The 27501-nt window shown below is 50.6% G+C and overlaps 9 protein-coding genes across 9 annotated transcripts; 4 read left to right on the top strand and 5 right to left on the bottom strand.

Moving 5' to 3' along the window:
• Positions 1–508: 508 nt before the first annotated feature.
• On the bottom strand, positions 509–1425 carry FTJAE_13525 (glutaredoxin; the record flags this gene model as incomplete). The annotated part of the gene is made up of 2 exons (XM_037346678.1): positions 509–810; positions 873–1425. The coding sequence occupies 2 exons, from the start codon at positions 1423–1425 to the stop codon at positions 509–511; spliced, it is 855 nt and encodes a 284-aa protein (XP_037199455.1).
• Positions 1426–2193: 768 nt separating this feature from the next.
• Positions 2194–2469, bottom strand: FTJAE_13524 (uncharacterized protein; the record flags this gene model as incomplete). The annotated part of the gene is made up of 1 exon (XM_037346677.1): positions 2194–2469. The coding sequence occupies one exon, from the start codon at positions 2467–2469 to the stop codon at positions 2194–2196; it is 276 nt and encodes a 91-aa protein (XP_037199454.1).
• A 1130-nt stretch (positions 2470–3599) lies between these two features.
• On the top strand, positions 3600–4862 carry FTJAE_13523 (nucleotide exchange factor SIL1; the record flags this gene model as incomplete). The annotated part of the gene is made up of 1 exon (XM_037346676.1): positions 3600–4862. The coding sequence occupies one exon, from the start codon at positions 3600–3602 to the stop codon at positions 4860–4862; it is 1263 nt and encodes a 420-aa protein (XP_037199453.1).
• A 425-nt stretch (positions 4863–5287) lies between these two features.
• Positions 5288–6987, top strand: FTJAE_13522 (SET and MYND; the record flags this gene model as incomplete). The annotated part of the gene is made up of 3 exons (XM_037346675.1): positions 5288–5794; positions 5852–6041; positions 6092–6987. 3 exons carry the CDS (start codon positions 5288–5290, stop codon positions 6985–6987), a joined length of 1593 nt encoding a protein of 530 aa, XP_037199452.1.
• A 431-nt stretch (positions 6988–7418) lies between these two features.
• On the top strand, positions 7419–9572 carry FTJAE_13521 (ribonuclease H; the record flags this gene model as incomplete). Its single annotated transcript, XM_037346674.1, has 1 exon — positions 7419–9572. One exon carries the CDS (start codon positions 7419–7421, stop codon positions 9570–9572), a length of 2154 nt encoding a protein of 717 aa, XP_037199451.1.
• Positions 9573–10416: 844 nt separating this feature from the next.
• FTJAE_13520 (uncharacterized protein) lies at positions 10417–13911 on the bottom strand (the record flags this gene model as incomplete). The annotated part of the gene is made up of 3 exons (XM_037346673.1): positions 10417–12707; positions 12756–13324; positions 13391–13911. The coding sequence occupies 3 exons, from the start codon at positions 13909–13911 to the stop codon at positions 10417–10419; spliced, it is 3381 nt and encodes a 1126-aa protein (XP_037199450.1).
• A 3858-nt stretch (positions 13912–17769) lies between these two features.
• FTJAE_13519 (DNA mismatch repair PMS2) lies at positions 17770–20787 on the bottom strand (the record flags this gene model as incomplete). The annotated part of the gene is made up of 2 exons (XM_037346671.1): positions 17770–18457; positions 18593–20787. The coding sequence occupies 2 exons, from the start codon at positions 20785–20787 to the stop codon at positions 17770–17772; spliced, it is 2883 nt and encodes a 960-aa protein (XP_037199449.1).
• A 683-nt stretch (positions 20788–21470) lies between these two features.
• FTJAE_13518 (6 7-dimethyl-8-ribityllumazine synthase) lies at positions 21471–22123 on the top strand (the record flags this gene model as incomplete). The annotated part of the gene is made up of 2 exons (XM_037346670.1): positions 21471–21673; positions 21736–22123. The coding sequence occupies 2 exons, from the start codon at positions 21471–21473 to the stop codon at positions 22121–22123; spliced, it is 591 nt and encodes a 196-aa protein (XP_037199448.1).
• Positions 22124–22508: 385 nt separating this feature from the next.
• On the bottom strand, positions 22509–25379 carry FTJAE_13517 (uncharacterized protein; the record flags this gene model as incomplete). Its single annotated transcript, XM_037346669.1, has 2 exons — positions 22509–24933; positions 25132–25379. 2 exons carry the CDS (start codon positions 25377–25379, stop codon positions 22509–22511), a joined length of 2673 nt encoding a protein of 890 aa, XP_037199447.1.
• Positions 25380–27501: the final 2122 nt, after the last annotated feature.

The following is a 27501-nucleotide window of genomic DNA, read 5'->3' as shown; positions in this document are numbered from 1 at the left end:
AAATGGCCAAGCTTGGTTGGGCTGGCTTACAAGACCTGCCTACTTGGGATGTGAGTGTCAATCCTGTTTGACTCTCCCGCATTCATGGCGCTAATGAGATTACACCAACGAAGCAAGTCACCGCCTCAATCCGATAAGGTTTTGTACTCTAAGGATCAGGCTGGAATGCCGTTAACTGCTTGAGACATGGAGCAGATTGTTGGCACGCAAATGACTTAGGGCCATGCTAGATATAGAGGTATATATATCTCATTCATTAGCTGTGCTGTGTGTACATCACCATCTTGGTCGAAGAGTATCTTCCCTAGAGCTCCTTTCATGACACCATTACACACGGTGACAAAAAGAATTCCCAGACGCCCAGACTCCAATCATGCTGCCAAAGGCCCAAAATGACAGCCCCTTCTTACCCTAAAAAAAAAGCCAAACAGTAAAATCCTTGTACAAGTGCCCCGTGAAGATTAAAGAGGTCATGAAAGGGGAGGAAAAGCGTGCGCGCGCACGCAGTCTACTTGGTTCGTTCCAGAACCTCGACTCGCTTGTTTCCGAGGTCGACAATCTTGCCGACGAGCTTGCCTGCCTGGTCCATCTCGGTGATGTCGTCGGCGCCTCCCAGGCTCACACCGTTGACCATGATATTGGGTACGGTCCTTCGGCCTGTTGTCTCGAGTAGCTGATCTTGCAGGGCTTGGCCTTGGGGATGGATATCAAGCTCAACGACGTAGGGCTCGGGTGTAATGGAGTACTTTTGGATCAGAAGGCTCTTGGCTCGCTTCGAGTGGGGGCAGTACGTCTTAGAGAAGATGATGACTAGATAATGATGATTAGTGATTATGGTACTTCCAGTATTTGCTTTGCTCTCGGAGACCTACCAGGTGATTTCTTGAGGATAGAGTCAAGCTCTTCGCGAGCCGCGATTGCCTCCTTGCTCCTCGTCTCTGTTTCGGGTTTCTTCTCGGCAGCGGCTGCGGCTGCAGGAGCTGGAGCATCGCCAGAGTCTCCGCCAACAGGCTTGACAATTTTATCCTTATCCTGACCTTCCGCGGAACTTCCAACTCCCACAACCTTCTTGGGAGGATCGGGTCGCAGACCTCCCTTCTCGTTCGCCTTGCCCTTCGCCTCGGCCTCGGCCGCCTTGAGGCGCTCTTGCATCTGAGCAGCTAACTTCTGGTCGTCTGCGTCGATATCGCCATCTCCATCCTTGTCAGCGTGAGGCTGTCCAGCCTTCTCTCCGGTTGCAAAGTCGACGATGGGTGCCGGGGGTTCGTTTGCGCTCATGGCATTTTGGGTCTTCTTGATAAACTCTTGGCCTGTATAGGTCTCTGCATCGTGATGCGAGTCGAATCCCGAGGTGTAGAAGAGAATAAAGATGAATGTGCCAATCGTCGCCAGGATTAGTAGGCGTACTCGGCGTGGAGAAGGCATGTCGGCGGGATGATGATCTCGGGACCAGGGGGGTGGGTGCGCTAGGGAGCGAGCTCTGGTCAAGAGCTCTTGAGCGTCGCGCCGGAGAGCGATTGGAGTTGATGGAGGAGCAGCAGGGTCGTTTCGGATAGCGATGATTCAAGGAGTGTCGAAAAAGACGGGAAGGACTGTGAGAAAAATATCGTTCGGCTGGGGTGTTGAGCCGAAGATGACGGTGGGAAAATGGGAATGGAAACGGAAATGAAGAGGAACGGGATACGAGAGTCGACTCCCAGGGACACACAGATTCTCCAGATTAACTACCTCCTAGAACCTGAGTGAGGTAAGGGAGAGCTCTCCAATTCCAGCGGAGGGTTTAGGTGTCTGTGGCCAATCATGGATGGGGGCGTCTCACGGGGAATAAGACAGTGCGTGTCATCATGGACTGTGCTGCAGATGGACAGTATTCCATATTATATTGGATGCTTAATAACCCTAGAATTTAAGCAGTAATATCTTATAAATTTATGAATTTTATAAACCCAAAGAGGTACAGAAAGTATTCGAAACTAACATATAAAAATTATAAACCATTCTTGGTTCAAGTATCTCACCAATGCCCATGTGACCCTCCAGTATCAAACAAACTCCGTCCAACACGCCAATATCAGAAGAGCCAGCTTCTGGTTTCCTCTCATCACTTCCACCCGACCATTACAGAATCCTGTTCTTCAAGAAGTCATTACATGCATCATGCTAATCGTGGACTTGTCACCTACCGTTGAATGTCTATACCGTTAACCGCTCCACGGAGTGGTGCATCTCCTGCTCAGGCACAGCCTGTGCTCGCACACTCTCACTAGGCTTCTGAGGCTCCTCGAACAAAACTTGAGGGGCTCCATGGTGGAAGTGTGATCTTGCACGGTGCAAAAGTGCTGCTCTTGTTGCGTGGAGATGACGAAGATGTTGATTACCGTGGCGGTGATGGTGCATTGCTGGTGCAGCCTCAAGAGTGAAGGCCCAAAGGAAGAAGGCTAGAAAGAAGGAGAGTTTGAAGGACAACATTTTGGGTTGTTAACTGAAGTGATGCAATGACTGGGTAGGTTTGACTATGTGCTTGCTGCTATCACGAAAAACTCAACTGGGTTGTTCGCCCTTATATGTCCTTTGGGGTCCCTTGCTCCCTTCTCCCATCGAGAACAGGTGACGAGTATTGTACTTACAATGAGTCTGCTCCATGCTTCAGTACCGCATTCGGTCACTATCGTCCTGTCTTGGGGCCCCTCGGGAGGAATTTGCAGGGACGTGGGCCGCACTGAGACAATCTTCTAATAGAGCTGTTTGCGACATGAAACTATTTCTGGTCCCGCCAGCCCCTTCAACTTATGCTCCCTCTCATCACATGAACCCTTTTATCAGGATAAAGCTCCTATGAACAAGTTTTAAACCCCTCATATAAGCTATTTCCTTGGCCGTTGAGATCGTCGTCAATGTTGATTTGGCCCTCGTGGAAAGGGAAGGCTGGTACTTGTGAGACATTTTCTCAGTAATCACGCTACATGTGACATTGTGGGGATTACAGTATCACGATTCGAATGTTGCCAGGCAGCGATCAGGATCAAACCTACATCAGAACCATGAAGTTGACGTGTTAATCTTGTTCGTGATATTGACTTACATGGAGGCCATACAAGAAGCGTGACTAATCGAGAATGTTGTTCCGAACCAATAGAAACCTGCCAAAACTCTTTTTCACAGTAAGCATCCATAGTGGCACGGGCGTCGATGGATCTTGACAAGTTGCATTTCTAGCGACTTCGATTTATGATAAAAAGAAGTGTCCTTTTTTTTTTTTCATTTTACTTTTGACTGAGTCATATCTTGTGGTTTCATAGCATATAACGGAAAATCATACTCATTTACTTGTTCATCCTTTCTGTTTTCTCATTTCTGATTCCAAAGCCTGTCACCACTTTACTTTGCGATCCCTTAAACTCACTGCAGTTGTCTACCTACCCTTGAGTTCTCTGACTTTGTACACTTTTAAACTTGCCCCCTTCAATACTTTGCTCGAGGGTTTACAAGAATCACCAATAATACTCCCTGGTCTCAGGTCGGATATTAGATCCTGGCCACCTTCACTAGATATTCAACCTTGAAGAGCTCTCGCTTGTTCAAGGCCTCAGATATTCAGTATGGCTCCCTCAAGGGCAAAATCCTTGTCGCTCATGATCGCCCTCGCCCTGGGTATCGTCCTCTGCATCTTCGCAGCACCAACACTCGCCTCAGCTTCAGCTTCAGCTGTAGCCTCACAGCCATCTCCCGAGGCAGATGTGCAACTCATCTGCCACACAGATAACCCCAAAGACTGTTACCCAAAGGTGTTTCAACCAACAGATGAGTTCCAGGTCGTCCACGATGATCAGGAACTTCCTCACGGACTCCATGTCCGCCTGAATATGTCCAACGGCAAGAAGGAGGCCAAGATCAATGTCCCCGATGAAGGAAACCCTGCACTCGAAGGCCTCCCGGTTGACCAGGCTGTTGTTGTCGTCGATCAGCAGCAACAGGAGGATCCCCAAATTCCCAAGGGCGCCCCAGCTTATGAACCTATTGGTAAAATCAAGGAGCCCGAGGGCGAGGATTTCGTCGGCAAGCCCTTCTTCACCGCCATGAGGATGCTGAAGGCTGGCGAAACGGGCCAGGGCAATGAGCTCGACGATGCGCTAGAGGGAATGGAAGAACTGTCACATGATATTTACTACGGTCTCAAGGTCACCGAAGACCCGGCGGTGTTGAAGGCTCTCTTCTGCATGATGGCAGATTCAGATGTTGCCTACCCTGCTAATATCACTCCTCGGGATCATCAAGCAGCTGCCATCCTCGGGGCCGCGCTGCAGAACAATGCTGCGGCCTTGAAAGAGATCACCAAGCAGTGGCCTAGTCTCATGGAGGGTCAGTGCCCTAGCAACAGCAAGTCTCTAAAGGAATCTTTCTATACACCTCTTGTGCCTGCTCATGTCCCATCGTCGCTCAACTCCAAGACGTTGGCCTCCACAGCGAAAGCCAAGGTTGGGGCTATCAACGGCCTCATCAAGAGCGATGCCATCCGAGAGGAATTCCTCAAGAACGACGGCATGAAGCTGTTGCTCGAGGTGCTCGTGCCCGAAGGCAAGGAATGGGATACTACACAGCGCAAGGTCGGCCAGTTGGTTCTAGATACTTTCCTGGATGAAGACATGGGCGCCAAGCTCGGTCAGTGGCCTCGCACGGAGCGAGACAGCGACGCAAAATGCCGAGTCTTTGAGACAAGTACTGGAGAGGGGTGCTGGGACTACCATGTCGCGAGGATCCTGAAGGAGAACAAGAGAGACAGCGGACATTGGAGCCGGGATCTACATGATCGGCTTGCGGCATTGAGGAAGAGCGGAAAGGTGCCTCCTCGGGTTGAATTGTAGATTCTAACTAGCACAGCATCAGTAGCATAGGTAGCGAGCGTAGCATCTGCCAAGCGAGATTATTAAAGGCAGAGCAATAGAGAAACTACACAATTCAAGCTGTAGGGAGTAAAAAATCGAGTATTGCGACATTCTACATGTGAGATTGCTGTGCCCAAATGTGGTGCAATTGAAGGATTGATCCTGATGTGGTTCGCTAGATTGAGCTCGGTGCAGGAGAAATTCGGACATTACATTGACCTTACTCCATCTTACAACCAACCAACAAAACATTCATGGATCTTGCTGACACCGGATCCTGAGATAACCAAGTACCTCTAACCTACTGACCTTGGTACTTATATACCATAGTCGGGCCCCGTTTTGATACGTATTTCTGCTTTCCGGCTCTTTCGGACCAAAAACCTCAGTCTCTCTCGTCTAAAATGAATCAAGACGTGCCCTTCCAGCTGAGGCATGATAAAAAAGGTCGTGGAATCTTCTCCACCAGAGCCTTTTCTCCAGGCGACATCATCCTCCCATTTACACCAACGATTCTCATCCCCTCACTATCTCATATAAAAACCATCTGCAGCCACTGCTTCAAGCCGGCTGACGTGCGCTCCTGTTCCGGCTGCCATGCTGTGTCCTACTGCGATGCCGGCTGCCAATCTGCAAACTGGACTGCAGTCCACTCCAAAGAGTGCAAACTACTGCGTAAAGTGACCGAGCAAGGACACCCAGGCATACCGACACCCGTACGAGCAGTGATCCAGGCGCTGGTGAAGCCTGGTATTGGCGCTGCGCTGGAGACCCTTGAAGGAAATGTCGAGTCTTGGAGGAGGAGTGACAAATGGGCCGACATGGAGATGATGGCCATGGGGGCTACTGCGTTTACTGGGCAGGGCACGGGTCAAGAGGAATTGCAGAAGACGCTGGCTCTACTCTGCAAGGTAAGTCTCCTCAGAACTGCATGGCAGCAGGACGGTCAATGTACTGACACACTGCAGATTCAGACAAATGCCTTTCATAGATATGATGCCGATCTTGGCCAGGTTGGCATCTTTCTCGAACCAAAGCTCGCCATGGCCAACCACTCCTGCACCCCCAATGCTATGGTGCAGTTTGTTGGCAGGAAGGCCATACTGAGAGCTGAAAAGCCGATCAAAGTCGATGAAGAGATTGAGATCTCTTACACCGGTATGTCTCCCCATAAGATATCCTCAAGATGCCCACTGACATGCCATCAGATTACACGTTCCCTCGGTCCAAGAGACAACATGCACTCGCACCGTACTTTTTTGATTGTCAATGCCCTAGATGCGAGAAAGACCTCAACGTCTACCAAGTCTGCGCCGCCTCTCCGATCATCAATATGAACCGCCATAGCCTGGTTGCTGATGTCGGCAAGCTTGGCAAGCACCCTGCTGCAACAGATTCGACCAAAGCCTCAACGGCTACGAGTTTTAGCGAGCAACTATCTGACCTGATAGATGAGAAAGACACTACCTTGTCACCAGAGGATCGTCGAAGAGTACTTCGAGCTCGTTACCAGCAATGCAAAGGACTGACAGCCCAGAACCTTTGGGCAGTATCACCGCTCCCACAGCTGCTGACTGAGGTATCGATCCTATACATCGAAGAAAGCAACTTTATATATGCTTTGACTACGGCATGCTTCGTCGCGACTTCCAGCGAACCTTATCGACATGTCTTGCCATATCATCCTATTCGCATCAAGGGCCTTTTGCTCGTCGCCAAATTACTTGCCAACACGGCAGCTGACACAGCCTCACTCGGCAACTCACAAGCCGTGGCATCAAAAGGGGATATTAACCAGAGGGCTCTTCAGACACTGCAGGATATTGACCAAGTTTCCTTGTGCCAAATGCTTCTCATCATGATTATAGCGTCTGTTCCCAGAGACTATGTTCGAGAATGGGAGGTCTCGGCCACCGCTCAGCAGATGCTGGATGAGATCAATGAGCTACCAGGAAGAGACCAGGAGCTGTCCCTTATCAACACCTGGAAAGAGAATCCTGAGAGTGAACAAGCTCGAGCCTTTTTTGAGTATGCTGTAGTGAAGCAAGTAGATTCTCTGGCAAATTTGGGACTTGAGATACTTGAGAGGGACCTTGGCTATTGAATAGGGATAATAATCTAGTGTTCGTTTGGGAACCGAATAGATTCTCGAATTGATGATTTGGGTACTTATTTATCCTTGAGGGCCGTAACATCGATAGGTCTTTATATCTGTGTCAACCCCCCTGGCGCATACCAGGCGTGTAAAGTGGTTAAGCTTACAGACACGCTCTCATTGGCCGATCTCACAACAAGCTTGCTCCGGCGCCCCGTTGTCTTCTAGGCTACCTTAGGCTAGCTTGCTAGCTAGGTCCCTTGAAAAACCGCCTGGCAAGCAAATAGGTACGTACCTTTAGCACTGTAGTCTGTCTGCATTCTTGGATCGCCATAATTTTTTTATTCCTTTCAAACATTGTTGCCTCAAGACGTGATCAATTTCCACGATTCTCCTTCTGGCGGCGTATTATTTGCGCTCGCACTCGCATAAAGTTCGTAATGGGTAAGAAAGCAAAGAAAAAAGCTGCCAAACTCGTCAACAAAGCCCTTACAGCCCTAGGACCTGATCAAATCCCCGATCCCATCGACAAGGCCTCTTCAAGCGACAATCAAGATGAGGTCCAACCCTCCGACAAGTTCGACCAAGGTGTTCCTGTCACGACGGCCATCGCGACTCTCGAGAAGGATGCGTCAACACAAAGCGACGGCAGCCTGAAGCGTTCTAATCCTCATGACGCGGACGACGGCGGAGAGTGGCAGGTCGTTTCACGGGCCGCGAAGAAGCTCAAGAAGGTCCCTAAACCTGGCAAGAATTATCCCACCATTGCATTCTCACCTAATGCGCGACTGCAATCCAAGATCAATATTTCACAAATGCGAGACCTGGTTACATATATCTTTGCCGACGGAGCTGGCCCTCAATGGATTGGCATTACCCATCGTCCAGCGTTCCGAAAGATTGTGGCTATAATGATACCCGGTATTGAGGAGGCCATGTTCAAACACAACGTTGACTTCGATACATATAACGATGCTGATCGGGAGGGAAATCCTGTTGCAACGTCGCCGGACGACTATTATCCCCGGCCGCTCAAGAGAGAGCGCCTGCCCGAGGCTCTGAAACCATTCGCCGATATGTTCGCGCACCTGTGGCCCGTCAAGACACCCGGTGATGATAGACACGGGAAGATGCATTCGCCCCTGGCCGCTTTCCTAACAACCCCCACCCCGAAGGAAAAGAATGGGCCAAAGAAGGGCATCAAACCAGCACACGAGCCTTCGGGATGGAAGAACGAGAGGACACCCATCACTGAGTTCCTCTGTACAGTTGATGATCTGACTGACAACGGCTACTTGGTTCATCCAGCTATGCTGGAAGGTGTTGCCAGAGATCAGTTCGTTCTCCCCGAAGGTTGGGTCATCACCCATGTGAAAAGCCTTGAAGAAGGTCAAGTCCCAGAAGACGAAGTTGAAAAAGGCAGCATCACACAAGGACGAGATATTCTGGCCCTGGATTGTGAAATGTGCATGACTGGAGAGGGCGAGTTCTCTTTGACAAGAATCAGCGTAGTCGACTGGTTCGGCAACGTTGTACTCGATGAACTTGTCAAGCCTGATAAGCCCATTACCGACTACGTCACCCAGTTCTCTGGCATCACAGAAGAGATGCTTGCACCTGTAACAACCACATTACATGACATTCAGCAGAAGCTACTAGAACTCCTGACCCCTCGCACAATCTTGATAGGACACTCTTTAGAGTCAGATACCAAGGCTCTCCGCATCACTCACCCCTTTATCATCGACACATCCATCATTTATCCGCATCCCCGCGGTCCTCCTCTCAAATCGTCTCTAAAATGGCTGGCGCAAAAATATCTGTCAAAGGAAATCCAAAAAGGTGGTGCAAATGGCCACGACAGCATCGAAGACTCCAAGACATGCCTCGATCTTGTCAAACAGAAGTGTGAAAAGGGTAAGGCCTGGGGAACATCTGACTCACAGGGAGAGAACTTGTTCCGCCGACTAGCGCGAGCTGGAACTGCATACAAGGCCCAAGGGGGGGCTGCAGGTGGCGCGGAGGTCGGCAAGACGAGCGCAGCTGTTGACTGGGGTAATCCATCTAAGGGGGCTGGAGCCGGCGCAACTCATCAGCTCGGCTGTAAGAACGACGAGGATGTAACTAACAACGTAATTCGTGCCGTGCAGGGAGACCCGGATGGCCTCGAAATCCGCGGCGGTGGAGTTGACTTTGTCTGGGCGAGAATGCGAGAGATTGAGGCCCTTCAAGGCTGGTGGAACCGTAACCGCGTCGACAACACAAACAGCGACGGTGGTCCTCTACAAGACCCCGAGGCCGTTTCATCCGACAAGTCAGAGCTCGAGCGGGCCCTCGTACGCCTTACAGAGCGTCTCACGCGCATCTATGCTGCCTTGCCGCCCTGCACAGCCTTCATGTTGTACAGCGGTTCGGGCGACCCGCGCGAGATGTCGCGTCTGCAGAAGGTGCAGTCACAGTGGCGCAAGGAGTACAACACACCCGGCAAGAACTGGAACGACCTGAGTGTCAAGTGGACTGATGTGGAGGAACAGGCGCTCAAGGAAGCGGCGCGCAAGGCTCGGTCAGGCATAGGGTTCATCTCGGTGAAGTGAAATACCAAAGGGACGCAGAGGTATCAGATAACAAAGGTCACGTCGCAACCGAAGACGAAATGTCACATGCGTAACAGATACATATCTTGCTGAGGGACTGTTTATGGTACGACAAAAAAAACTATTTGCATATGAGCAGACCGCCGCTTGTTAAAACATGCACAAACAAACGAGACCAAGTAAAGCAAGGATCATTACGACTTCTCATTGGAATTGTGCCCAGTAAATCTCGGCTCTTCATCGTCCCAAGCTGGTGAATCATATCCAGAACCTTGGCAGCATACACCTCCACAATTATATAACTACACTTTCATTCCCAAAAAACCTACTACATAACACAGTAGACATGCTGGGGCTTTGATGACCCTTGTGTAAATCCCCCTCCCTGAACCAGCTTTTTGTTACGCCAACGCTAGTATGGACATTCTCAAAAAGAACATATCCCTAAACACAAAAGAAAATTGACTCAAGGCAGTAAGGCTCAAGTAATAAAAATTTGCCATAAAAAATCCCGTATGTAACGCCTTCTCGTTCGTTTGTACTTTCAGAGTTCGAGTTCCTTCGTGAAGAACCTGCAGCTGTGACTGAATTGTGTTCAATTCATAACCAAGAATGAGGGAAAGTGAGCATATGTGCTCATGTGCAAGGATCTTGTGGACCTTGGTCTATAAATCGTGTACATGGTTTCGCCCCTTGAGGCAACCAAACAAAAAAGAAACTAGTATTAGATTGGAACCCGAGAAGGGTGTGTAGTGGCTGATCATGTCGACGAGTGTGTTATGGCAAGCAACATAGAAGAGTGACCAATAGACCTCCGACTTGGCTAGGTATAACAGCAGAAATATCAAGTGCGAGGTCTGACAGGAGGATCTTCGACAAGCTCAGCGGAGCTGCCTAGCAGATCCACGTCACGGTGCAACGGGTCAACTCGGCTGACACCATGCTGTGACACCATGCCAAAGCTGGCCGGCCGTTCATCAACTGAAGGGCCGAAGTCGATGTTGGTGAACTCGCCGGGGAACTCCATGGACGAATTGGACGACAATCGTTTTTGGGAGTGGGTTCGCTCAAACGGTAGTCGCGATGACGCTGATAGCGTAGCACGGTGGTGACTTGAGGTGCGGCTAACAGCATCGGGGTCTCCTCGCCACTGAGATTCAAAGGATATCGTAGAGCCTGGCATATTCATGAGGGTAAGAGATGGCGCTCGGCTGTGATCGCTGCCTCCAAAGTGGCCAGAAGCACGCTTAGAGCTCTTCCGAGGAATCTCTGGGGCATCATCATCCTCAGCTTCGCGCAGTGCGATATGCGGCGCCTTGGACAAAGACTTGCTTGGCTCTCGAGGGAAACTCTCACTGCCGGCACTGAACGTACGTCGGGGTCGCTCCAGCACAGGACTCTCCGGCTCAGAGTCTTGAGGATCGCCGTTGTCATCTAGTAGAGCACTTTGAGGTTGACGTCCGGGAGACCGCCTTGGTCGAGGCTCGTCTTCATCATCTGAGTCAATTGGACCGTTCCGTAGTACGCCCATAGCCACTGGAATACCTTCAGGGGGCGACTCTCCACCATGCCTAGCCATCATGGCTGGAGGCATCCGTGAGCTCCTCACAACTTCGAAACCCTTACCCTTCTCCTTTGTCTTTCCGCCGAATAGATTCCGGAACCAGCCCGAGGCAGTAGCCACAGGACCAGTTGGATCGGCGGGACCAGTTCCAAGTTTCCGGCCCGGGCCGTCCGAGTTCAGCGCGGGTCCACGAACCCCGTAGTAAAAGTCAACCTCGCGAGTGGCATAATCGGGTCGATTTGGAGGTATACTGGCTTGAGAGTATCCAGCGGGAGGGGGCGCTGGTGTTGCTCCTCGAGAGATATCTGCATCCATATCTGCAGGATCGCCTAGAACTCCAGCTGGGTTAGCGCCTTTGACATCTGCTGTGTTAGAGCCACCAGGTCCTTCGGAGTGGATGGACTCGTTCATCGTCTGTCGTCTTCGAGGAGGTCGATAGTAAGGATCGGCAGCATCTATTGATTGTGTAGGGTGATGGCGAGCAGCGCCGGGGGAGGGCAGGAACGAAAATGCACTCCTCTCCCCAGGGGTGTTGGGCATGTATGAGCTGCTGCTATCCACATTCTGCGGCATGCCAGAGTAAACATCGATGCTGTCGAGCGCCGAGCTGCTCCTATGCCGAGGGTTCATGAGTCCACCGAGGCTAGCACCAGACTCGCTTCGAACCCTTCCGCTTGGCATGGCATATCCTGACTTGCCGCTATCGTCCACGTCCAACATTGCTGCAGTCGACAACTGGCTTGCTCGGGATGGACCAGTGTTACGTTGCTGTGTGTTGCGGCGAGACAGCTGTCGCATACCAAAGATCTTTGTGAGTCCGCCACGGGTCAGACCTCGAGCGTCGTCTCCGCCAGCTCCGAGCATGCGAGCCGCGACTTCGATAATGGTCTGCAGTGCGTTGAGGAAGAAACCAAATATCAAAGCCGCGCCGTGGATTCCTAAGATGATGTAACCAATCCAACCCTTGTCGCCCTCAGAAACATCCAGAGTAGGCACGAATGCTACCATTAGTAAGATGGAAATTAGACGAAGTGTTCCAAAAAGTGTGTGATAAGCGTTCATCGCCGTTGAACGCTGGAACGGCCGGAAGGCATGGATGGTAAGGATGTGAATCACTTCGCAAATGGCGAGCAGTACCACCTGAGCGATACCACTAGGCTGCACGGCACCGACAGTGATACCCCGGAGGAATGTTAGGAAGACGGGAATGAGAGCGAACCCAGCAGCCTCGTCGGAGTATGTATTATACAGAGGGCCGTATAAGAGAACAGTCGGCAAATCATCGTAGAGGACGGACTTTGGCCTTGTTCTGATTATGAGATAAAAGAGGTATGCCGCGAAAATTATGAGGAGAACCAAGGTAACGACGGCAAGGGCAATCGTGTAGGTCGGAGAATCACCAGCAGTGACTAGCTGAAAGCAAGACAGAGCGATGATCGGAAATAAGAAATAGTTGAAGATAATGCGGACGGCGTTGCCAACGGAAAAGGGGAGATTCTTTGAACGCAGATCTTCCTCGGGGGTGTTGTTGATTTTTCGGAATAACCACTGCACTGCAAATGCGCCCTGAACTAGAACGGTAACAGAAGCAATGCACACACATAGCCAAACCATCATACCGGCCCAGATATCTCTACTCTCAGCCATGCCAACCAATTGACCAAGCTCTTGAAGTCCATAAGTAGCATTGGTGACATAAATACCGTCGACAACGCTCTGCCATGATGGGGCATCGGCGACAAAGCTCTCGTTGAACATTAGAGTCGACCAGGCCATCTGGCTGACGATGGGTTGATAGAAGCCGGGATAGTCAAGAGTGAGGCCACCGCTCAACGCGATAAATTGGATATACTGAAGGCAATCTCCAAAGCCCGGTGTGACAAGACGAAGCAGATCAACATCTCGACCATAATTGGAGGTCCAGTGGAAGATATCAGATGAGCCCCAGGGACTAAAAATGGACGAGAACACGACTGCAAACCCTGTAAAAAGGAGCACTATCATGGGCAAAAACTTGAGTAGCCACGAGAGATCTCCCAGATCCGGGGTCACCGCCATGGAAACACAGCCAATCTGAGGAGCATCGCGAGTCCCATCGATTATTGACATACTAGGTGCTAGGGACGCAAACGCATAAGATGAGTAGGCGTCCCATGTGATGTTCATGGAAGGTAACTGGTATGCATCACTATAGATTTGTGGTCAGTGCATCTCTCGACTTCAATTCATGAGTTGTTTATGGACAAGGACGTACCTATAATCGACTTGTCCAAAGTAAGGTCCAAGCGGGCAAGATCCGTTTACCAATGAAGTGCTGCAGAAATTGAATTTGCCGGTGTTGTACGGAGCATATGTCAAGAAGTGAACCTTGGGGAAGTAGGTCGTAGCAGTGTTGTAGCCATCTTTCTTCTGGGGGGTCACGGCGATTTTGCCATTGATATCGTTAGGATCCTTCCAAGAAGGGTCATCAGGCGGTGGCATCGCGCTGCCATTCCGGGTACCCGTGACGTTTCCCCAAACAATAACTCGAAGGCTGTGTTTCTCGTTCTGGGTATCGAAGACGGCATCGGCATATAAGGGGACCCATTGCAGCCTCGTCGGCTCGTGCAAGCGGTAGGCGTCGCTGAGGCAGTTTGTGAAGGGGATCCTCACGGCGTGAGCAGGCGACACGGCGTGCATTGCAATGAGAAGAGCGACGAGGAGACTTTTCGACAGCTGGGATATTGTGCTGTATCGAGGGAGCCACGCCCTTTGTCGAGGGACAGCTTGTGTCATGGTTGTGGAATAACACTGATTGCACGAGTGACCAGAAGAAACTACGGGAGCGAAGGCAGCAGGCGCGGAGCCAGATATCGGGGATTTCGATGACCGTGCCACATGTCGCCTCCTGGGCAGGTCTTGGATGAGGCCGCGATGGTGTGAGTAAGGGCGGCAATCTTGCGGACAGTCGACAAGCTGTTGACTGGTCAGACCAAGCTGCATAGCTTCGAGATTAAGACTATCCAAGAAGCTGGAATAACCAAGGCTGTTGAAATTTGCCAGTGGACTCAAAACTGTGAAGGCGAACAAGAGGATCGGAGAGGTTCGTGGTGGCTCAGACGGAGATCATCTTGGGTGTCGAGAAGAGTAAGCCGACAGAATATTAGAGGGCCGACCAGCAAGCGAGCAAACGAACGAAGGAGCGAGCGACGCGATTCTCGAGAGATGGCAACGGATGTGAGATGATGTTTGTTTAGATGACCACGGATCAAATGCTGATTGCTACTAGAGTTATCTACGATGGGTAGACAAGGCTGATAGAGCTACCTGAAATACAGAGATAGGGAAGCGAAGTGAAGCGAAGCGAAATCGATTGACGGAATGAGCGAGTGAAGAATTAGGCAGGAAGGAAGAAACCAAAGAAAGAAGGAGGGAAAAAGGCCCAACAGTTAGTAGGTAGGTCAGTAGGTAGAGCAGCAAAATGCGTGAGCGAATAGGTAAGGTAGGTTCTGCTGTGCGCAATGCAATGGTCGTGTGTGTCGATCGAACCTGACTGATGGATTCTTTTTTTGGGAGGGCAGCAAGGGAAGAGAGACGCCCTTGTCCCAGTCGTTGAAGTGGGAAGAACAATCTAACGGGGGGGCCATGGAGAAGTATCAGGTACATGTCAAGTCAGCACTGGGGATAAAACGCTAGAGGGGCCTGTGAGTCTGTAGAACGCCCCGGGCCAGACTGGCAGTGCACACCTGCATGCACCTGAACTAGCTGCTGGCTGTAGGGAGCTGAACTGGATGGACGGGATTCTGCTTCCCGTCATACCTAACCTCACGAAACCGTCGCCGCCAGTTGACGATGGATCCCCCCCAAATGTCCTTGGCTTCCAAGGTGAGGATCTGCAAGTATAAGTGGATTGTTTCCTGGTGAGCATTACGAGGTCCAACTTGGAATTTCTTCAACCGACCCGTATCTCATGCTTCTTGTGTCTCATAATGCACCATGATTTACGCTTAAACCTCTCTCCTCTTAATCAGCCCTGGCACGAAGGAGTTCAACACCTGGCCTCGAGTGAGATTTTGTGGAATGGATATCCGTACCTTACTAAGGCGGATGGAAGGATTCGGGTTTGGAGGGAGCTACATCGGCTCTGGTGTCTGCTTCAAAGCTGGGCATTGTGGCTGGGTCCACGCTAAGAACGCATGTCCTATCTTTATCTCAGGCCATCTCAGGGCTCAACTCATGGATGCTTATCAGGAGACGACTTCCATTGATTTGTGCGACCAGTTCAGATTATCATCTAAGAGATGCTGCATGTAAGAGGTGACCATTTCTTCTAATCTCTCTAGCCTCTGCAGTTCTTGTCCTACCACATAGAACTGCCTCTCTGTTAGGGATTACCTCTTCCAGATGAACCTCAAGTATCCGATACTTCCATGTGTCCTGCAGCTTTCGTAAAACAAATCCCCTCCCATTGGATCCCAATCTGCGCTAGCCTTTGACGTTTAGCGCAAAACGTCATGGCTTGCGGCTTAGATTGAGCCCGATGATGGAGCTGTCCCTTCTAAAAACGGGCAACGGCCGCTGGATAACACCTACAAATCTTTCCATCATTTGATCGACGTTTTGTTCAGGTACCTAGTCTAGGTTGTATTTAAGGTATATATCATGATCCGATATTTCGAGTTCAAAAGCGGTCTTCACTCCTCACCAACATAACCAACTTGTTACCCGCTGTTTCTGAGTTAAATCCGGATCAGAGATGCTGGAATTCCAAATTTTCAACTCATCAATGCAAGGAGGCAATCTTGTCAGCCACAGCCACGATTGAGCGGAACGCAACGTACTCCCTACTTCTCTGAATTTGATGCTTTTCACATACAGCGTTGTATGCAGTGCACATATACGCTGCTTACTCTTATACATGATACTGCGGACTCTTAATTGGACGCCATCACTTGTTACAAGTCACGTCAAACCCGGCCTCTTCTTCCCAGCAGCTCAAGTCTCGATATCTGGATGCGGGGTGGGTCTGTGTTTAGCTGAGCTGTTAGTCATCACCACATCGAACCACACGTTACAGAACAGAAGGACTCCATTTCATGTCAGTTGCTTCTACTCCGTACTAACGTCGACTCACTCTTCGACTCGTGGAGTAACTACAGCGCAGATACGAGCGGGAGTAGGGCCAGCGTGGGTATTCCCGTTCCCATCTTGACCTTCGCCTAGGCCCTACGGAGTATTCGTTGACCATTTTCACGAGAGCCTGTTACAGTAGTGCCAAACCTAACATGTGGACGGACCAACCGAGGGCTATTTTCAGCAACATCCATCCATCCACCCATAACAGTGGAATCCATGCGCTCCAGTCTTAATTCTTCAGCTCATCTCTACCGTAACCATACAGTTTATACCGGCAGTCTCCTCTGTTGTCATCAAGAACTCTATGCAAAGGGATATGTAAGCTCGCAAATCAGTAACCCTTCTTTTCACGTACCGAGATGGTCTGTTTTACTAGCTCCAGTCACACAATCCACCTACGACCCTTGTCCCTCAATTGCTACCGATTCTTCCGTCAACGTTAGGCGATGATATACCTTCCCTCTTGGTTGCCTGGAATCTGGTTTTGAGGTCCCCATCAACCTCCACTTCGCTTCAAAGTCCCCCATCCATCGATATACCCGACATCTTCTAGCAAATTCCAAGCCAGCCGCAGCATTACCATGTCAATATCTCATGTTTTATCTTGCCCGCCATTGGGAAATCGTTCAAAACGCCATCTCGATGGATGGCCAGCTCATCATTGGGTCATCAAAGGGTTCCATCAATGATCTATACCCCTGAACCCTCTCCCTCACACTTCAACTACACCCTCTCGCCAGCAACACAGTCTCAGTCGCCCACCCGAAAATCATCCACCCACCATCAGAGCATGAAATATTCTGCTCCCCGTTGATGACATTTCGTAGATCCTATTCTCTGATAGTGATGTGGGGAGGAGGAGACCTACGTAGCCTGCCTCGGGACTTTTTGGCTCTATCACCAGACATGTACCAGCTATGATCCCGTACATACTGACTTACCCTGTGGCCTTGTTGTATCTAGGATTTGCTGGTTTTACGAATAATAAGCTACAACGGAACTTGGAAACGATCAAACACTTTAGCCGCTATGACCGCCTTCTGGGCTGATGTTTCTTGGTCTTATTGGCGTGCTCTCTATAAACACCTCATCTTGAAGCGGCTTGTCTAGCCTAGCTAGCTTGCCAGTATGCTTTGCGTACCACCTAACTAGTAGAGAACTTACGTTTCAGGATTAACAAACTAAAGTAGTTGCAGTAATATCTAACTGCGGCTCCCAGCAGATGCTACTAGCTGCATCGGGGTTGTCTTAGATCCAGTACAAACACCATCCTCAGGTTCAGCTTTAAATTCCTAGTGCAATTTCATTAACTATCTTCTGCAGGCTGACCATGTAGCCCAGCAATCTAGCAAACCAGCTAGCCTCGTCAATTTAGTCGTTCAGTCGTACAAGCAATCTCCACAAGCGAATCCTCCTCCCTTTCCGTCAAGTTCCCTATAATTAACGGTATACGAATGAATGAACACCATGATTGCTTCCTCCAAAACATTATTGCGCTCGCGACCGAAACAAAACGCTTTACGCCTTCGATTTACCCTTCACTTCAGATCGAAGGGTGTACTCCACCGTGATAGATGGGTTTCCTTTCAGCCACGACTCTGTAACTCGTCTCAATCGCCTGTCAACCTCTTCAACCTCATCCATGTTCCTGAACTGTAGGGCCAGGCCTGGCTTCGTGGCTCGACCAGAGTTCACGAACTCAAGAGTAGCAGCTTGTAGCTCGCACATTCGAACCTCGATCTTGACTGAGAGATTCAGCGTGGAATCGTTTGGTGATATTGTTTCAAGTGGAAGTTTTGTCGACGCAATGCGTCTCAATCTCCCCCCGTTTGCACGGATGCGCTGTCGCTTCATGAGAAGGCGTCTAGAATCCAACCCCACGCTTTCTGAAATTGAAACGCTTGAAGCGCTTGAATCGCGTCGCTGTCTCTTGAATGATTTCGAGTCGAATCCCCCTTTGTGCTGGGCATGAATATGATCTAGCGGTGCTGGGCTGTATCCACCAGCAGCTTCTTCGTCCGACCATGTGGCTTGTGGCGGTGGTGTTCTCTGAAGTAAAACCTGTAGAGAGTGCGACCACGGCTTGTGCCTTTGGAGTTGACTTCGTTCAGAATCCTCCGTGCCTCCTTGAGGGGTTACATGATTGTGTGGTACTTGATCGGACAACCAAGATTGCGCATAGGCCTGAGAGGAGAATTCTCCAGGGCTAGAAGGATGCTAGCCTTCCTGGCCCTCAGAGTTCGCATGACTATTGTGCAGCATTTCCTTAAGATGTGCATCCGAGTCGTCACGGCTGATGCTCATCGGTGGATTTCTGCGGTTAAGTAGTCCATTGCCATACCAAACTTGGTCCGATCGACGTCGGCCATTGGATGCTGTGGGACCACTTCCAGGGAGCAAGCGGCTTTGTCTTAACCCATCACTGCTTCGCCCGTTGACTGAAGGTATCAGACTACCTCGAGAAGACCTCTGGGCTCTGGCCGAGATATTGTTGGTGGATTGTCGACGAGAATCACGACGGGTTGGGTTACCGGCACCAGTAGGATCTGATGATGGCGGTGTTTGCAGATTTGCCGGCAGTGTTAATTGCAAGTCTGGCATTGCATTGCGGATTGACTGCTGTCCCAAGAGAGGCCTGAAAGGCTGGCTTAGGAAAGGAATCTCACGACGTGGAGATGTGTGAGGAGATGGAACGGCATATGGCCCAGCAAATGGAAGGTCGGATGTGGACTCATCATCACTTTCGTCTTCGTAGTCTTCTTCCTCGTATTCTCGGAATAGGTTGAGGAGTGATTCTGACAGCTCCTTCAGCGGAAGGCGCCGACGATGAGAGGCACTCGTCAAATAACTCCTCGTGTGAGGGATTTCGGGCGTGGCAGTCTCGTCTGTTGGGATTTGGATCGGCTCATCCCTTGATGGGCGAAAATAGTCATCAATGTTACCGAAATGACGGTGTGAAGCCAATCCTCGACGTTGAGGGTTTGATTGCAATCCATCTCGGACAAGAGGAGTGCCAGCCCGTCGAGGTGTAACATGCACAGGAACTAGTTCTTCTGTGCCGTCCAGGTCGGTCGAAGCGGTTTCCCTTCGTGAAAGATTGACTGTTAATCGTGTCCTCATCATATCCCAAACTGCTGGGGCTTTCTTAGGACTCCTTGTCCCATCCAGGTTTCCCGATCGTGAGGTTTTCTTGGGTGAAGTGGGAACAGTGGAAGCGGCGCGAGAACCCCTTTCGCCACTTCCAGATACGTCAGTACCACCAGTAACTCTCTCAGGCTCATCGTTCAAAGAAGCGACAAGTTCTTGGTTGGTCAACAAGGGCTCTTTTTCTATGCTATCGAGACGTGCTCCGTCTCTTAGCCGTGTCTCAACCGTCTTCGAAGCCCATGGCAGAGGTGATAGGCTATTCTCCAACGCCACCAGCTTGTGTTGAGGTTCGTTGTCACCCAAAACCTTCTTCTTGTAAACAGAATCGCAGAGCTTCTGGAAACAGCTAAGGACGGCTGGTTCATCCACGAAAAGAAGTTCATCTTTCGAGGGTGTTATATTGGGGTCATACGATCCAGGTGAACACTGAATGCTGAGTTGCATAAATGCGTTGGAGGGTGCTCGTGATTTCTCGGGTGAGTTTAGAACTGCGGAAACACTCGATCTGAAAATAGAAACTAGCTTCTTTCCCGTGCCTCTGGATGATGAAATAGGTCGTGAGTCGACCGAGATGAAAGCTCCCTTCCCCTTGATGATATTGGCATCGGGGTCAGGCTTGGGTAAGGAGGCTACAATTTTCAGATTTTTGGACTGTACTTCGGTTGAGGTTGTTCCAGCGTAAGAGTCTGATGACACCGCCACGAGCTGACTTGTAAGAGTGTGACCAAACACTTGTGTGATAGCCTCTCGCGTGCTTGGTGTTGAGCATGGTGTGTAAAGCCACGGCTGGATTGAACTACCAGGTACTTTGAATGATAGTCTGATGTGTGGAAATGCGATCGCATAACCCTCTAGGAGTCGTCTGATATCTGCTAGGGTCTTTCGGCTCACTTTGATAGCATTTTGTTTCCGGACAGGAAGGTTTTGAAACAAATTCAAAGCTTGGACGGTTGTTCCGACAGGAGCGGAAACAGGCTGTTGGCTGCTAATTCCGCCTGATTTTGTGTTTAAGAGAAGTAGTGATGCAATGGGATCCTGGGCTGTTCGAGTTGTGATTTTGATCGTAGCCAGATAATTGGCACTAGCAAGAGCCTCGCCACGAAAACCAAGTGTCTCTCCTGCTTTCAAATGAAGTTCGTCGAAGTTTCGGAGCTTGCTCGTATGAGACCGACGCCCCAGTGACTTGAAGTCGTCCACCCGTATCCCACAACCATTGTCTCGGACTTGAACTTTGTCGACGGTGTTGGGAGCAACCGTGATTTCGATAGATGTAGCACCCGCGTCAATACTATTATCAACAAGCTCCTTGACCATGGAGAGGGGGTCTGGAAGCGAGGATGAAGACCGTAGGAGGTGCGCTGAAGATGGCGGCAACGCAGATATTGACATTGTGATAGTGAGATGGCTTGAAGATGGAATTGAGATATGAAATTCCCAGATAGTTTTGATGCTGCATTAAGACACAGCATCTGGTTGCCCGAGAGACTAACACGGATCATGTGGATATTATGCTGGTGGAGTTATATAAGAAGGGGATTTCAAGCAGGGGGTGTTGGAGAAGAGGAAGATGAAAAGGGAAGAAAAACAATTGAGACGAGTGGTGATTCTCGTCTGCCTTCCATACAATTCAAGAACATAGAGAGATTCTTTGAAGAAGGAGGTGATTCAGCCTCTTCCCTTAGTTCCCCTTAGTCCTTCCTTCCGACTAACACATCACACCAGCTGCCGCCAAGAGGTTAGAAAGGTCCGATCGAGGTACGTACCTCCAGTCCCTGCATTCCATCTCTATATCCAACAGGAGCGTCCAGGGCACCATTCTGTCCCTGTTCCCCTGTGACGTGACTATCTAGCCCCGCTGTGAGTAGCCCCGCGTTGTCTCTGGTGGGCGGATGGCGGATAGAAACCATCCATTGCTAAGGTAAGCTTCCTTTCATAAACCTAAACCATCCTCCAACCTCGTCTTTTGGTTACCTACCCATCTCAATTGATTGCGACAGCTACATCCCAATTGTCGACATACAGAAACTCCTCCGTCCCAGCATCCGACTTGATCTCGATCCCAAATTCCGACGATGTCTCTCAAGGGTCCTTCTCCGCAACACCACGATGGCTCTAGCCTGCGCATCGGCATTGTCCACGCTCGTTGGAACTCAACCATCATCGACCCTCTTGTGACCGGTGCCAAGGCGAAGCTCCTCGCAGCTGGCGTTAAGGAGTCCAATATTGTCATCCAATCTTGCCCTGGCTCCTGGGAGCTTCCCATTGCCGTCCAGCGGTAACCTCCCCGTTCCATTGTACCTATTGATGCCCAGTCGCTGACGTATTGCCATTTTCTAGCCTGTTCTCCGCTTCTCAAATCCAGGGCACCTCAACTGGTGGTCCCTCGGCAACCGACCTCCTGGCTTCGTCCACTACCGATCTCACCTCTCTTCCCGCCTCCTCAGGCGCCTTCGATGCCATCATCGCCGTCGGCGTTCTAATTAAGGGAGAGACCATGCACTTTGAGTACATTGCCGAATCAACTTGCCAGGGCCTTATGCGTGTGCAGCTCGACACTGGCGTTCCCGTCATTCTTGGTGTCTTGACCGTTTTGACCGAGGACCAAGCGAAGGCTCGTGCCGGTGTTGACGGTAAGGGTCACAACCATGGAGAGGATTGGGGTCTTGCTGCTGTGGAGATGGGTGTCAAGAGAAAGGAGTGGGCCAATGGCACCATTGATGGTTAAAACAGCAACGTGCATGACAAATGATAAAACATCGCATTTTGGACAAGGCGTGGATAACCTTTGCGTCCGTCAACGGACCGATGAAAGCATGACTCGGGCCACAGATGAACACCATTCCGAAAATGACCTCCCAATTAGTCAATTACCGCATAAAGATGTATCTATCATGCGCCAGTCTCAGTCCTAATGAGCCGGTGCTTATCATATCTTTCCGAACGACGCCCGGGTGAAAAGCACTTCTAGAATATACAATTGTATGTGGCTCTCCACTCGGTGGTTGAGTGAGTATTTCAACCCATGGATATCCAGATGCAAAAATAGAGCATATAAACCAATCTTACCTCCTTCTCTTTTGTAATAGTTCCACACCCGTTAGCCCTTCGAATTATATCATGGTTCCAAAATCGCTTCCCAGTCCCTTCTTTGACTTCCACATGCTGCGCTTCTTGTCTCGCTTGGCCTTCATCGCCTCCCACCCTTCCTCGTCATCATCATCTGAACCGTCGCCTGTGGCGCTTACAACGTTAATAGTAGACTTTCCCTTAGGGTCATCCCAGCGACCCAGCGCTCCAGACATAGTGTTGGTTCGTCGGTGGGGATCGGGGGCTGCAGCAGCGGGCATTTGAGATACTGGGCGATATCGGCCGGGAAGACCAATGTTGCTTCGCTCGGATGGTGCGATTGACGGAGTGTATCCCATAGGGGGCATGCCGTGAATCGAACCAGCGTATCCGCCAGGTGGTGGCAGGAAGGGAGCGCCTGAAGGTGGCGCTACCATGCTCATGGTACGCATTCCGGCGTCCATACGGCGGGGAGGCTCTAAAGCTGGCTCAAGCATCATTGAGTGGCGAGAAGAGAGGTCGTTCATAGATTGAGTGGCAGAGAGTCCTCCATAAGGTTGCATCGGTGGCATCATCCCGGGTTGCTGCTGCTGCTGGTTGTTGGTAGCCATCATTTGCATAAACTGCATCTGCATCTGCATGAACTGTGACATCTGCTGTGTCATTTGAAGCTGTGCTTGGTCTCCCACAGTGAGCTGTGGTGGCGCCATGGGCATAGGCATCTGTTGTTGAGACATGCCCATACCTGGCATGTTGTACATGCCGCCCATGCCGTTCGGAACGCCTTGGGGCATGTTGTCGAAAGGAGGTCCTTGGGGCCCGTTCATGCCAGGAACGAACTTCTGGCCATTTGCGTTGGGACCGCCGCGGCGCATAGCTCTTGAGCGTTCCTCACTGGCGATCACGCCAACCAAGCCTCCAGGGGGCAAGGATTGCTGAGGCTCTGAGGCAGGAAGGCCACCACTGAAAGTGAGCGACTCCCGCATAGCAGGTTTTGCGATACCTGCACCAACAAAAGGGTCCTGAGGAAGACCGCGGGCGAATGCAGGCAACATCGAATGGCGCTGGTTTTGACTGCTGCTCTCGCCCATTGCTGAGCCGGGTCTTGGGGGCGCCAGCTGGGTTGATGCTCGCAGGTTGGGGTTGGAGCCCATGGTGCTGAGTCTAGCGGGTGGTCGGTTCTTGCTGGGGAAGCCATGAGCCTGCAGAATGGCCAAAGGAACCTCCTCGTCGTCATCCTCGTCAGAAGCACCTGCCGGGGGTCCGGGAGATGGTGTCTTCATGAGGTGAAGCTGGGGTGCACTCATGGAGCTGGCCAGCCCGGGCCTTTCGTGCGATTGCATATCAGGCTGCTCTCCAGTGACTTTCATCATCTGCTGTCGATAGACTGCCATGTGAGCCTCCTGCTTTCTCCTCTGCTTTGCTTGCTGCTTCGACTTCTCGATCTCGTCCTCATCATCATCATAATTGATTTCATCGTCATCGTCATCATTGGGGGCTGACTGCATTACTCCAGCACTCGAATCGTGACGCTCCTTGTCTTTTCGGTATCTTTCGAACTGGGCCGGGGTCATGACCTTGTTGTTTCGTGGTGGGCTAGGAGCTCGAGAATTGAAACGGTTGGTGATGCGCGAAGAGTGAGCGGAAGTCCCTTCGAACAAATTGTCGTCTCCTCTGTTGAAGCTGCTGTTGAGAGGCTTCCTCTCGAACGACGAGAAGGAATCTTCGTTTCGTCGGTAACGGCCGGAAGTGGGGTTGGAGCTACTGGACTCGGAAAGCAACCTTCCGACTGCGATGGAATCCTGTAGCAACTTTGCGTCTTCATCCTCAATGATATCGGACGGCCGGTTTGACGTCTTGAAGGAACTCTGGTGGCGCGGAACCGGGGGCGGCACATCATCGAGCTCAGGGGTCCCAGGCTGAGATCCGAGAAGATTGTCGTCTTCGTTGCGGCTGTGCCACGACTCAGGGCCAGGCTCAACTTTGGTGATCTTGTTGATACTCAGAGGGGGCGGCTGGATGGATCGGTTACTGGTAAGTGAGCGAGGAGCCGCGGACCCGTCAGCCCTCATGGTGGCGACGCTCGCTCTCTTGTCGAAGGACGAGAACATGGAGCCGAAATCACCTCCCATATCCATGCCCCCATTCTCCATCTCTAACTTTGGCGGTGTAGCAGTGCTGGTTGTAGATTCGGTCAAGCCTCTAGATCTTCCACCAAAAGCATCCTGTTGAATGGCTGGAACGGGAGGGATGTCATTATTGTCAATCTTTGGGGAAGACGCGCTATGTTTTTTCTGGACCCCGAAAGAAAATGTTCGACCCGCTCGGTTCAGAAACCCGGACCCGCTGGATTTTACACCAGGTCGAGGAGCGATCTCGTGCAAGTTCTTCTTCTGGGAATGGGAATGTTTGGGATCGTCTTGGCTCTCGAGATTCGTAGAAGACGGAGCAGTTGAGGCATTGCTGTGCCTTGATGAGGTATCAGTTGATGTGGCTTTGGTCGTATTAGAGGCCCCACTTCCCCTGGAAAGGAGTCAGCGCCATGATGCATGACTTAGGTTGTGTTATTTTTATCTTTCCAGAACCAACGGCAGTCGTGCAACATTCCTTGGCGAGTCACACAGGCAGAGGAGGGAGGAGGCGGGGGATCGAAGGAAAAAAACTCACCTGTTGCCACTCTTGAGGTCGGCAAACATGTTATCTTCAGTCTCAAGTTCCAGGTGACTAGGCTTAGGAATGTGATGACCAGAGTTCCTGGCCATTCTGGCGCCTCCGTCAAATGATTTGCCGAGCGCAGGGTCGCTGCGCTCAATAACTCGGAATGACGATTGCTCTGGTGTTACTGAAGCATGCTGAAAATCCTCCGAGGTTGCGGTTGACTTCCGCCTGTTAAACGCAACACCGAATCTAGGCATGTAGAAGGTATAATAATAGAATATCGGTTTGGGATTAGATACAACTCATAAAAGAGACTCGGAACGATCCGAGCTGAGCTGAAGTTTTTGGTACTGTTTTAGTGATCGATATACGGCGGCGTTTTGGGCCTGGTAATATGAAAACGAAACGAAGATGTGGAACAAAGACTGCAGGCCGTGCGTTGATGCGGCGTTTGATAACGATAGCGAGGGTATTCGAACCGAACCGTGTCAAGCAAACAAGATGCGTATGATGGATGCGGATAACTGCATGATCGAGGGGGCGCCGGTCAGCTGGTGTTGGTGACAAATGATGCACTGAAAGTTGTCGCAATTCTTCAAGGTACAGCACGTAAAAGAATTGAGCGGGAAAGATAGCGGCAGAGCAGCAGCAATAAGCAGTGCAAATACAGCCGTGGGTATAATAGAGGATCGGGGACAAGACGGGAAGCTTTGTCGGAATCAAGAGAGTCAAGACAAGTTCCAGAGAAGAAGCATATAATCCGGGTGGTTGGAGGCATGTGTCATTGATCCAAGGCAAAGAGAGTTGAGACTCACATTATGATCTCCAGAAACGAAAGACGATTTGTATTAGGAGTAAAAAGTGGCTGGTTAAAGCCGGAACAAGACGATCGGGCAAAGGCGAGAGCGAGAGTGAAAGTATGTAATGTATGTATAGAAAGTAAGACGATAGAGGCTCAGTCTCAGTCGTCTCGTATCGACTCAGAGTCTCTCTTTTCGATGGGCAGAGACAGACTTATTGAATAAGACTTGACAGGCGGCTAACGTCAACGACAGAAACGCAACAGTAAAAAAGTTAGGAAGCGGAGATGATTAGGGGGGGAAGAAGCGAGTGGTAGTGGTGAGGTTTGAACGAGAGAAAGATGGCGAACGAGCAGAAGCGAGTCCAGTCTAGACCTGACCTGACCAATTCAGTGGTGGCCCGACAGGCTACATACTTAGGTAGATAGGTACATGCTACAGTACAAACAGCACCAGTCAGTACAGTTCATGGATCCAATTCAATCCAATCGACATGGATATTTAGGGCCATGGCCCATGGATAAGTGAACGGCCAAGCACAGACGGACCTCGAAGGGCACCTAGACGGGGGTTGGGGGTTGCACAGTGCAAATGTTGAAAGAGTGTGCGCTCTATTAAACCCCCGTGAACAGCGCACGGCCTCCGTCTCGATAGAGAAAAGAGTCGCTTTCTCAGAACCAGTGGACGAATGTGGAATGAGTTGCTTTTGCGATGTGATGCTATTTGATTCGATTCGATTTCATGTTATAACGTTGCGATCCCTATATAGAAGAGTATGGATAAAAGAGCGGTTCACAGAACAACCGAGGTGAGTAACTCAAGAACAACGACACATAGGTACGTAGGAGGTAGACAACAGCTCAGCTGTTGTGGCTATGACAAACTTTCGATCAACTCAAGTCAAAACCCGGCAACTGTCATCAAGTGAAATTTTGTGGAATCGGAATCTACATATCATCTCCATTGCATCAGAATACTAGAGGTATCAACCATCCGTAGACAGAGGCCTCAAGTTAATTGTCCCTGTACACTCATCGTCACAGCCCGTTCATCTAGTCCGTCCTAGCCCGTATCCTTTCCCGACTACCACCTCACTAGTGTCGTTGCTCCATGAGAACAGGCAACCCTTGTCATAGGAGGCACGGTCACCGCTGAACCAGAATGAGAGCCAGAGCCGCGGCCATGGCTTCGCCAATAGCATCCAGAGCTTCGGAGTGAGCATGTGGCATTGTACAGGTTCAGCTGGCCATAGATCAGACCTTCACGACAACTGATGCTACGAATGCAAATGCAGGCAGATCAAGACATGACATGGCTTGACGTATGTCCAATAGAACACGATTGTCTCAAAACATCCGAAACAATATCTCAAAGCCTTATTTCTTGGAGTGCCATCAATAATCAAGAGCTGATACTGAGGCTTGCTCATCTAAAAAGAGGCGTGGGCCAAGCCTGGACGGGCAAGCCCGCGAAGGCTACGGAGTTTAGTTCCGATAATTCAGCTACGGCACCTCCTCAAAGCCGCAAGGTGCAGAAACATTAATGATGAAATGCTGCACTTTAAGCCGGACATATCAAG

Source organism: Fusarium tjaetaba (assembly GCF_013396195.1).
Source record: "Fusarium tjaetaba strain NRRL 66243 chromosome Unknown NRRL66243_c0000432, whole genome shotgun sequence".
NCBI lineage: Eukaryota > Fungi > Ascomycota > Sordariomycetes > Hypocreales > Nectriaceae > Fusarium > Fusarium tjaetaba.
Note: the sequence above shows the minus strand (reverse complement) of the source record. Positions and strands in the feature narration are given on the sequence as shown.